At 38.2% G+C, this 11832-nt stretch overlaps 1 protein-coding gene across 1 annotated transcript; it reads left to right on the forward strand.

Moving 5' to 3' along the window:
* Positions 1–1477: 1477 nt before the first annotated feature.
* Positions 1478–2371, forward strand: LOC127078802 (uncharacterized). Its single transcript, XM_051019228.1, has 2 exons — positions 1478–1847; positions 1956–2371. Exons 1-2 carry the CDS (start codon positions 1478–1480, stop codon positions 2369–2371), a joined length of 786 nt encoding a protein of 261 aa, XP_050875185.1.
* Positions 2372–11832: the final 9461 nt, after the last annotated feature.

The following is an 11832-nucleotide window of genomic DNA, read 5'->3' on the forward strand; positions in this document are numbered from 1 at the left end:
GCAAATCAGTTTGAGAAGTTAACGAGAAAATTGGGTGTTTGCATGTTTGAAGAATTATAGCAATTACTAGTGTGGAGGCATGAAAATCATATTTTCTCTTCCCTTCATTTAATGGCGCACGAAACTCCAGGGAAATCATTACAAACCTTCCTTATGTTTCCAACATGCCATCCTACATACGTCATCAATATCGCTCACTCTACCCTCAGAAACATGTTGATTATCGTTCTCGGCTACCTTCATCTCACTACACTCTCTTTGAACTTCATCTCTCAAAATCAAAACTCCAAAATGTCTCAAGCTTCTGTCTTAACACCTAGCAAGCGCACCAAAGAGAAATTGAACCCTAGGATTGTGTACACTGATTCTGAAGTTATTAACAATGTTGTTCCTCTCTCTATTGTTCATAGCCATACAACCCCTATAAGGAATCCTAGAACAACTGCTTCGAAAAAGGTCAAGCTTTCTAAAGTAAGTAAATCTTTATTTTCATCTATGTTTGGTCAAATGGTTGCTAGTGATATAAGAAATTTTGAACCCTCTACTGCTGTCAAGAAGCCTCATTCTATGACTAGCTTGTACCTTGATCCTATTAATGTCGAACCTAATGTTGATGCTTCTGCAAAAAGTTATAATGTTCCGAAAGTTATGAGAAATGTTGAAACATATAAAAATACTGATAAACTGAGATTTGTTACGATTTTGAGTAAATATAGTGTGATTGTTGCTGAAAGACACAATGTTGATAAAGATATTCGTGTTGATTTCTCAAGTCTTGGGTATTGAACATAAGAATGTTGTTATGTCGGATGTTTCCACATCCTTGGCCCAAACTGATACCCATATTGATAAATCTGATTGAAAGCCTGATAGTGAGCATGTTGTTACTAAGTCCCCTAAAAAATTTGAAGAAAAAGATGATTTCTGATAGCATCTCTGGTGATTCGTCTGACAAAGAAGAAAACTCGGGTGAGAAGAAGGATCAATCTACAGACATTGTGAATGTAGATGATCTGGACTCTGATGATGAGCCCATTGGCAAGAAATTGGCTCCAGGAATAGCTAAGAGGTTAAAGAGCATAAAAGGCAAAGTTGTTGAGTCCTCTAGCAAGCCCTCCAAAGTCCTCAAGAAAAGTACTAGTGTTGGTCCTACAAAAAGGTGGAGCAAGGTTGTTACTCCTACCACTAAGAAGAGATCCCTGAAGAGGAAGGAAGTCCCATCTGGATCTAGTGATTCCTACTTTGATGTCAAACATGATGTTCAAGACATCGTTTCTGCTACAAGAAAGCAAGCTTATGGGAAGAAAGTTCAGCCAATATTCCTGAATTTCCTATTGATAACATCTCCTTTCACTCTATGGAGAATGTAGAGAAGTGGAAATTTGTTTACCAAAGAAGACTTACCTTGGAAAGGGAACTTGGAAAGGATGCCTTTGAGTGCAAAGAAGTGATGGGTCAGATTTAAGAAGTTGGGTTGATGAAAAGTGTGACTAGTTTTAGAAAATGTTCTAAAATACTTGTTAAAGAATTCATTGTGAATATCTCTAAGGATTATGATAACAAGCGGAGTAAAGAGTTTAGAAAGTCTTATGTAAGAGGAAGGTGTGTTGATTTCTCTCCTGAAATCATAAATAGGTTTTTTGGCAGAAGTGAAGAAGAACAAGCTGAAGTGGAAGTTTCTGATAATGTCATTTGCAGAGAAATTACTACAAAGCAGGTAAAGGAATGGCCTAGAAAAGGGAAGTTATCAGCAGGTTGCTTGAGTGTGAAGTATGTCGTACTTCATAGAATTGGAGTTGTTAATTGGGTTCCAACTAATAATACTTCCAACATTGCTACAAGATTGGGTAAGTTCATTTATATTGTGGGAACCAAAATAAATTTTGACTTTGGGTCCTATGTTTTTGAGCAAACAATGAATCATGCTACCTAATTTGTTGTGAAGATGCTTATAGCTTTTCCCTCATTAATTTATGGTGTAATACTAAGTCAACACCCAAGTATTTTGATCAGTTCAGATGTTGCCTGCAAAAGAGATCATCCCCTGTCATTGCATTATAGGTTGTTCACGGAGAAACATGTCCCAAATATTGTCATGACATTTGGCAAGAAACCTACTATTTCTACTACTAGGAAAGGAATCCTTGCTGAACTAAAAGACACTTGTAAAACCTTGGATGATACTATCAAAGTTTGTACTGAAAGGAAGAGCAGGCTTGAGATCCTGATAAAGGATTTGTCTGAAGAAGAGGCTGAGGGAAATCTGGAAGGTGATAATGCGGGTGAAGAAGATGCTAGTAAAGAAGATGCTAATGAAGAAGATTTGTATGCTAGTGATGATGAAGAGACAACCAACAATGATGAAGACTGATGTGTTTTATTTCCTCTGTGTTTTTTGTTCATTTTGTGCTTCTGGATGTTTCTTTTTGTGGGTTATGCCTTGAATGTTTATGCACTTTTAGTGCTCTTGGTCTGTAACTTAATTGATTATTTGCTCTGCTATATCTATTTTTGATTATGTTTGTCAATCTTTTGGATAAAAAGGGGGAGTAGTTCTTGTGGTCTTTTTTTATAGCCCTATTATGGCTCATTCCCCTTGTGGGGGAGTACTTATGGAGAGGAAGTAGCTCTAGCCCCTGCTCTGCTACTCAGGGGGAGCATGTGTTTTTCTAGCATATGGTGATATGCTAGCCTTATTGAAGTCGGATCAAATGTCTTGACATCCTGACTGGGAGAATTTATTTTTTTCTTAAGAAGATTCTTTGTGTGAGAGTTTAATTCTCTCTGTTGTGAGGCTAGGTTTTTGTTTTGTTGTGCTTGCCTCTGTTGTTTTTGGTTTGGAGAAGATCATTCTTTCTTGTGCTTGTGTGTTGTTTATATTGCCCCTCATTGATTTAATCTTTACCCTCTTTCTAGTTGGGTTATGCAAAGGTTGTTTTAGCCAAAAATTTCCAAAGGGGCAGATTGTTAAGTCTGGTGTGTAGTGATTGGCTGCATTTTGGAAAAAACATGTATTCTAGCAAGATGTTGGACAAGATGTCCTGACATGTTGGTTCAACATCGTAGTGTGCCCTAATTCAGTTTCTTGAAAGATTTATTTATATCATGAGATATCTGAATATTCTCTGAAGATTTGTTTCACGAGTTGTGTGGCCCAAGAAATGCATGTTTTAAAAGCAAAGGACAGTTTGTGCTTTGCCTTAGTTCCGAAGTAAGGATGTCAAAATATTTTAGGAAACATCTGATATGATTGGATTTAATTCTGCAGAAGATTATGCCGTAATTTGTGGATTTGCTGTTAATCAAGCCTGAAGCCCATGCTTTCTAGGGTTATTTAAAGGACGATTCTAAACCTAGGAATGAAACGAAGCAACGCTGGAAATTGTCTTTGTTAGGGTTTAGTTGTCATTGTTATTTGTGAGTCATTCAAGTATCTTTTTGATACTTGAATTGGACTTGTTTTATTGAGTTGTAATTATGAATCACACATGAGTTGTTAAGCAAGAGCGGATTCTGTTTCATTTGAAATGTGTCCTCTGTTTTCTGTTAGAAGTTGTTGTCACTATTGTGTGATTGAAGGGAAGTGAAAGGGGTCTCATATTTAGGAGAGTCTTAGATAGAAAATTCCACGGGTAGAGATTAGGTGAGAAGTTTGTAAAATCAGAGGTTATTTAGAACTTCAAATTAATTATGTTATAGTGGATTTCCTTCCTGACTTGGATGCCCCCAGATGTAGGTGATGTTGCACCGAACTGGGCTAACAACTATTTGTGTTATTTATTTCTTACTACTTACTTAAACACTAATAATGTTTGTGTTATGACAATGTGTTGATCCTAGTGTCGTGACATCGTATACAACATCTGGGATCTGCATACCAGAATTTCAAATACATTTTACACATATTTTTTTAAAACATGTGTAAAATCATAATATTTTCAAAATCTATTTTACACCTGTTTTTTATAAACAGATGTAAAATTATAATTTATTTTCAAAATCTATGATTTCAACCCGTTTTTTTTCAATAAGTCGATATAAATTCATGTTCTTTTAAGCCAATTTTTTAAATTAAAACGGGGCCCCCGAATTAATCGGATCAGTCCTGGGTTTAAATTCACAATTTTGTTTTTATTTCATGTTACTGAAAATGGTTTTGAATATGAAATAATGATTATATAATAATAATTTTGTGTTACCGTCTATTAGAAAAGAGTAGATGTGTAATGAAAATTTGTTAAAATTTAATAGAAGTTTTATTAAAAATATTATAATCATAATTTTATGTCAATTAGTTTTTTTTCTATATTGGATCAACAATCATGTGGTTCGACCAGTGACCCACCGGTTTGACCAGTGACCCACCAGTTTGACCAGTGATCCTATGAACCAATACCTTGACCAGACTGGTCACTAGTTCGGGTTTTAAAATATTGGCTAATTTACATTTAATGAAATCTTAAGATAAAATGTCAACAATATACAAATAATTCATTAAAAATCCAAAATAATGTCAGCGGCAATGAATAACGAACAAACTAATAAAATTTACGCAAGTCCACCTCGAGCGATGTGTGTTATCTGATATAATCCGGTATAGACTTCACCATTCGGGTTTACCAAACCCATTAGGTTATATGAAATAAGTGTTATCATTTGTTGTCACTGTTGGTCAGTCATACCAAGTGGAGGCAGTGGCATGTCATCTAAAGGTCCTCCATTATGGAAGGTTCAGTATCATCTGCAGGTTGAACATGTGGGATGATGAGAAAGGGTGATACTGTAAAGTACCACTCTAAGCAACCATCCTGACATTGCCCAAGGAACTGCACATCAACTGCATTCGCTCTAATAGCATCGACATTACTGACAAAGTTAGACATAAACCATCTATCAATACCCTCAAATGACACAATATGGATTGGTCTATGAATGCTCTGATCATACCCAAACTGGCATGGACGCTTCTCAAGTGAATTGAAGGAGAATTGCGGTCCAAAACGCAACGGAAATTAAAAATTTCTCCTTTAGAGATCCTTACGAATGGTCATGATCAGTGATAGAATATTTACCTCTTGTGGCGGTTGAAACCTTTGGTGCAGATCTCTTGTGACGATCAAAACCTTTGATGCAGATCCACGGAGCGATCACGAATGTTGAACGATGACAACGTCTCTACTCAGTCCACACGAACGGATTCCTTCAATCTCAGTGCTAGCTGGTACGAATGAAGGCTTTGAGTGAGAGAGAGAGAGAGTGATAGAAAACGAAAATAATGCAACCGCAAATTTTTGCTTCTGCACAAGGGTTCTATTTATAGAACCACTTGTGTGGGCTTCAAGCTAAAAGCCCACTTAAGTGTATTTTGGCCAATATCTTATAATATGCCCAAAATCACTTAAGCTCATGGTACCTTACCATATTTCGTATTCTACTCAAGTACATCGTACCTTACGATGCTCTATAACTCACTTAAGGGCACCGTACCTTACGGTATTCCTTAGTTACTCTATCTCTCATCAATCCGTCCTTTGTGTGTGACCCTGTAGGTTTTCGTGACGTTGGCAATTATATTAAATCACGCATTTAACATAATAAACAGTGAGCGGTATCTAGCAACACATCACTGCTACCCAAGACACGAAAATGTCATGTGATCTGACAAAACCTTATGTGATAATAATTATGTGTATAATTACCCCTTTGCCCTTATGTCTATATTGAACACAAGGTATAGACCGTGTCACCCTTGTCCAGTTCAATATTGGGCCCATAGACATTTATCCTGTTACGCAGGATGGGCAAATTCCATCTAGGACACTCATGTCCCTCAGCATGCTTTGTGGAGTACCCATCAACTGTCTTTATGGTTATCCAGTTACGGACAACGTTGGATCAGCAATAAAGCACTCGACTCTACATCTAGGATCCATAGTGGTTTCAGGTCGAAGAGTGGTATACACTATTATCACCATGAGAATAACTTATGACACTTTGCATAACTTTCTATATAGTATTCTCATAGCGGGTCAATCCGGTATAAATATTACTCCTAATATTCATACCTATGTTTAAGACTTGATAACTCTTTATCCATGATCCATGAGATGTGATCATCAGTCTACAAACATAATAGTCTTAATGCTTTAATGTTATCCCACTTCACACTAAAGCTCGACTACGGATACTTTAAGAATAGTGTCCTTATGTTTAATGTGTTCTCATGATTAAGTCACACTTAATACATTAAACGGACTAGCTATTCTAGGGACTTTATTAAACAAACGTAATAAAGAAAAACCTTTTATTATTCGATACAAGTACCAAAAGTATTGGCCTCTAGGGCTTACACCAACAATCTCCCACTAGCACTAGAGCCAATCAGGCATACCCCGTATGCCCATTGATCTAGTATGGCCATCATGCTTCTGCTGCGCAAGAGGCTTTGTCAGTGGGTCAGCTATATTGTCAAGTGTAGGTACTTTACATATTTTCATACAACGTCTAAGTATGTGTTTGGATCGTCGGTGAGATCTAGGCTCCTTAGCTTGTGCGATAGCACCATAATAGAGACCAATGGGACCCACAATGCTAGGGACTATGCCAAGTTCACTAATGAACTTTTTGATCCAAACAGCTTCTTTTGCTGCACTTGAGGCAGCAATATACTCGGCCTCGGTTGTAGAATCAGCAACTGTATCTTGCTTTGAACTTTTCAAGCTCACAGCGCCACCATTTAAGCAAAACACATAACCAGATTGGAATCATTCATATTAAAGCGTCTCAGCACTTTGTCTATGTACTCTGACTTAGGCCAAGCATTTCATGATCTATCTCTATAGATTCTGATAGGCTGCTTCACCCAGGTCCTTCATAGAAAAGCATTTCCCCAACCAAGACTTTACTTGTTGCAGGGTAGGGATATCGATTCCAATGAGTAATATGTCATCTACATATAATACCAGGAATACGATCACGCTCCCACTAACCTTCTTGTAGACACAAGGCTCATCTTCGTTCTTGATGAATCCATACAGTTTTACTGTTTCATCAAGGCGAAGATTCCATGAGTAGGTCACAGGCTCATCTTGATCCATGAGTAATACATCACCTTGATCAGATATCCATACATCTCAGGTAGGTGACGTATCCTGCCTGACCTACGCTGGTCTTGTTCTACTTGAGCAGGTTGCTCTTACACAACCACTTATGTTTCCTGCTCTAATTCCTCCATAGGTGTATCGATAATTTGTGATTCTTGAATTTCTTCAAGTTCTACTTTCCTCCCACTGATTCCTTTGGAAATAAAATCCCTCTTTAGGAAAACTCAGGTTCGAGCGACAAACATTTTTCCCTCAGAAGGATTGTAGAAATAATATCCTCTTGTTTCTTTAGGATACCCCACAAATAAGCATTTGTCAGATTTGGGCTCAAGCTTAGTTGAAACTTGTCATTTCACATAAACCTCGCAACCCCAAATCTTTATGTAAGACATATGTGGTTTCTTACCACTCCATATCTCATATGGTGTCTTCTCAACCTTTTGGATGGAACACGGTTAAGTGTGTAAGCTGCTGTCAATAGTGCATGTCCCCAAATGGAGTTTGGAAGATCGGCGTGACTCATCATGGATCGGACCATGTCTAACAGGGTTCGATTTCTTCTCTCAGATACACCATTCCATTGTGGTGTTCCAGGAGGAGTAAGTTGGGATAGGATCCCACACTCTTTCAGATGGTCATCAAACTTTAGGCTTAAATACTCACCGCCTCGATCTGATCGAAGAGTTTTAATATTCTTACCTAGTTGGTTTTGTACTTCATTCTTGAATTCCTTGAACTTTTTAAAGGACTTTGATTTGTGTTTCATTAAATACACACAACCGTATCTACTGAAATCATCGATAAATGAAGTACTGAAAACCTCCTCTGGCTGGAATGTTCAGTGGTCCACATACATCAGTATGTATGAGGGCCAAAAGATCATTAGCTCTTTCACCTTTTCCTGTGAATGGAGATTTTGTCATCTTCCAAGTACTTTGGGCAATTTCTCTTCCAGTGTCCGGTCTTACCGCAATGGAAGCAGGTGCCTGCCTTTGTTATGCCTCCACTAGGCCTCAAAACAGTAACAGTGGGTCTGGGTTTGGCAACTTCCTTGCCCTTCCCTTTATCACCCTGCCTGGTGGGCCTTTTGTTCTGTCTCTTTCCATTTCCGATCATCAGAATGGACTTCCCTTTTGTCTTCAGATTCTGCTCGGCAGTTCTTAACATGGGGAGCAGTTCAGGAAGAGATTTGTCCATATCAATCATATTGAAATTTAGGACAAATTGACTGAAACTATCTGGCAACGATTGCAAGACCAAATCAGTCGCAAGTTCCTTTCCGAGGGGAAAACCCAACCTTTCAAGCTTTTCCATATACCCAATCATCTTGAGCACATGGGGACTTATAGGGGTTCCCTCAGCTAACTTGCCTTGAAAAGGGGTTTTTGAAACTTCAAACCTCTCATGCCTTGCTTGCTCTTGATAGAGCATCTTCAAGTGTTCGATCATATCGAACGCTGACATGATCTCATGTTGCTTTTGCAATTCTGAGTTCATGGTAGCCAGCATGAGACAAGCAGTTTCATTGGCATCATCGACATGCTTCTTATAAGCATCTCTTTCTGCCTTAGGTGCAGAACTAGGAGGTTCCTCTTCAGGAACAGGTGTCTCCAAGACATACAGCTTCTTATCATGTTTGAGGACAATCCTCAGGTTTCGGTGCCAATCCAGAAAATTTGTCCCAAACAATTTTTCCTTATCAAGGATTGATCGCAAGATGTTGTTAGAGGTGTTTGCTGTCATGGTTATCTACATAAGGATTAAGAAAATATAAGTATCATTGACATATTTAATTAGGCCTTTAATCAAATATGCTCCCACTATTTTATTCAAAACAAATGACCCTCATCATTTGATTCGGAAAATCCCGTTGGAAGATTTTCTAGTGGGTCGAGATCCATATTTCACTTCGTTCTAAGTCCGCGTAGGCGGATTACACAAAACTAGGTTATTTAGGTAGGAACTCCTTCCAATTGTATCTCATACAACTCTCGAATATTTCAGTTGGGTGAATAACTCCTTATTCCAATCCATCATATGGATTATTCCCAACTCTTGCTTCTAAACATATATAAGAAAATTATAATCAAGTTTGACTCATCGTTTTAGCAGTTGGATATTACAATTATCCCATCGCACCTTAACTAATACAAAACATGCACCTCGCGTAGGCGAAACCTACATATCCGATACCAGTCTTGATGAGTGCTAAAACTTGGAAAGCAAACACATATAATATTATTATAATTTATTTAGTTAAGTTTGACCCATTGTTTTAACAGTTGGATATTACAATTATCCCATCGCACCTTACTAATATATAGATCATGCACCTCGCGTAGGCGAAACCTACATTATCCATTACTAGTCTTGATGAGTGTTAAAACTTGGAAAGCATAAACTTAATATTTAATTTTGGGGAATTGCAATTATACTGATCTCACCGGCTTGTTTATCATATAAATCGTCTCTCACATGCATCAACATACATTCACATACATTCACATGCATCAACATACATACACAATGAAACAGTTATGGCCCCTAGCGCAATTGTTCTCCCAAGCCAATGAGAGAACCTAAGTTAACCTAATAACGATCTAAGCTTCTCCAAGCAAGATCTTCAAGGTTGTCCTCCTTTGATATTGAATTCTTCTCTAAGCTTCTCCAAGCAAGATCTTCAAGGTTGTCCTCCTTTGATATTAAATTCCTCTCTTTCTTCATAACATTGTCTTCTTTTCTTTCTTCATTACATTATAGAAGAAACTCGTTTTACATATGAGGGATTGAGATGAGAAAAGAAGTTACATTAAGAGATTAAAAGGAGAGGCACGACACGCAGGTCGTATTTGAAACCCAAAACAAAATAAAGGACAACTAAGGCCATAACTGATCACCACAAGGCAATAATAACAGACACATTGTTATTATTAAATTTTAATTCCTTTAATTAATTAAAACCAAATTAAATTTCGGCGACCGATCACTCTACGCAGAGTTAGTCGGCGACCAAATTAAATTCCTTTAATTCATTTGAAATGGACATTGTTTTTGCATCAACACAACTCTTGCGTAGGCACAAAATCAGAAACCCCAAAATTTTGACTCTGTGAGTGTGACGACCGTCACAATGTGAGTGTGACGACTGTCACACAAAACACGTTACGACCGTCACATAAAACACGTTACGACCGTCAAAGGCCATGTGAGTGTGACGACCGTCACAGGGCACGTTACGACCGTCACGCATCCAGTTTGTTACGCTTGTTACGCTCGTCACACGAGCTTCACGCGGCCAAAGTAACAGAACTTTGAAACAGTCTACAGACCTCTTCCAAAAGCCCTAAATTCACAACTCCTTGACGGCACAACCCTTGCGCCGTCACCAACCCTAATGCGCCAATTTCAGACCGTCAAACACCCCTCGATTGTTGATTCAGTATGATTGATCAACAGGTCATTGCTTCACCATACTAATGTCGGATTCCGAAGCAAATGACCATTGATCGCTCAAAGGAAAACAATCATTTAGTGTTCGAATGAACGAAACAGAAACAGTATATCACATATACCGTATTTTGCATTAGGATTACTTATATCATATATAAGTTGATCGGTCTCAATTGCGTAACCTATGGACGATCGATGTATCGCTGCTTCACCATACTAATGTCGGATTCCGAAGCATAGTCAACATCAATCATCCAACTCGTACACTCATGATGCCAAATTTAATTACTCGTTTAATTAATTGATTCATTCTGTCTTTTAATCATATTAATACAGAAATTAAACAGCTATCCGATTCATGGTTTCGTAAGTGGCTCTGATACCACTGAAGGAGAATTGCGGTCCAAAACGCAGCGGAAATTAAAAATTTCTCCTTTAGAGATCCTTACGAATGGTCATGATCAGTGATAGAATATTTACCTCTTGTGGCGGTTGAAACCTTTGGTGCAGATCTCTTGTGACGATCAAAACCTTTGATGCAGATCCACGGAGCGATCACGAACGTTGAACGATGACAACGTCTCTACTCAGTCCACACGAACGGATTCCTTCAATCTCAGTGCTAGCTGGTACGAATGAAGGCTTTGAGTGAGAGAGAGAGAGAGAGTGATAGAAAACGAAAATAATGCAACCGCAAATTTTTGCTTCTGCACAAGGGTTCTATTTATAGAACCACTTGTGTGGGCTTCAAGCTAAAAGCCCACTTAAGTGTATTTTGGCCAATATCTTATAATATGCCCAAAATCACTTAAGCTCGTGGTACCTTACCATATTTCGTATTCTACTCAAGTACATCGTACCTTACGATGCTCTATAACTCACTTAAGGGCACCGTACCTTACGGTATTCCTTAGTTACTCTATCTCTCATCAATCCGTCCTTTGTGTGTGACCCTGTAGGTTTTCGTGACGTTGGCAATTATATTAAATCACGCATTTAACTTAATAAACAGTGAGCGGTATCTAGCAACACATCACTGCTACCCAAGACACGAAAATGTCATGTGATCTGACAAAACCTTATGTGATAATAATTATGTGTATAACTACCCCTTTGCCCTTATGTCTATATTGAACACAAGGTATAGACCGTGTCACCCTTGTCCAGTTCAATATTGGGCCCATAGACATTTATCCTGTTACGCAGGATGGGCAAATTCCATCTAGGACACTCATGTCCCTCAGCATGCTTTGTGGAGTACCCATCAACTGTCTTTATG

Source organism: Lathyrus oleraceus, chromosome 5, assembly GCF_024323335.1.
Source record: "Lathyrus oleraceus cultivar Zhongwan6 chromosome 5, CAAS_Psat_ZW6_1.0, whole genome shotgun sequence".
Lineage (NCBI taxonomy): Eukaryota > Viridiplantae > Streptophyta > Magnoliopsida > Fabales > Fabaceae > Lathyrus > Lathyrus oleraceus.

Bases quoted from the DNA above. Each gene is read 5' to 3' on its own strand.
- LOC127078802 (XM_051019228.1), top strand. From the start codon at position 1,478: ATGAAAAGTGTGACTAGTTTTAGAAAATGTTCTAAAATACTTGTTAAA. The intron at 1,848-1,955 runs GTAAGTTCATTT...AGATGCTTATAG, and splicing joins CAACATTGCTACAAGATTGG to CTTTTCCCTCATTAATTTAT.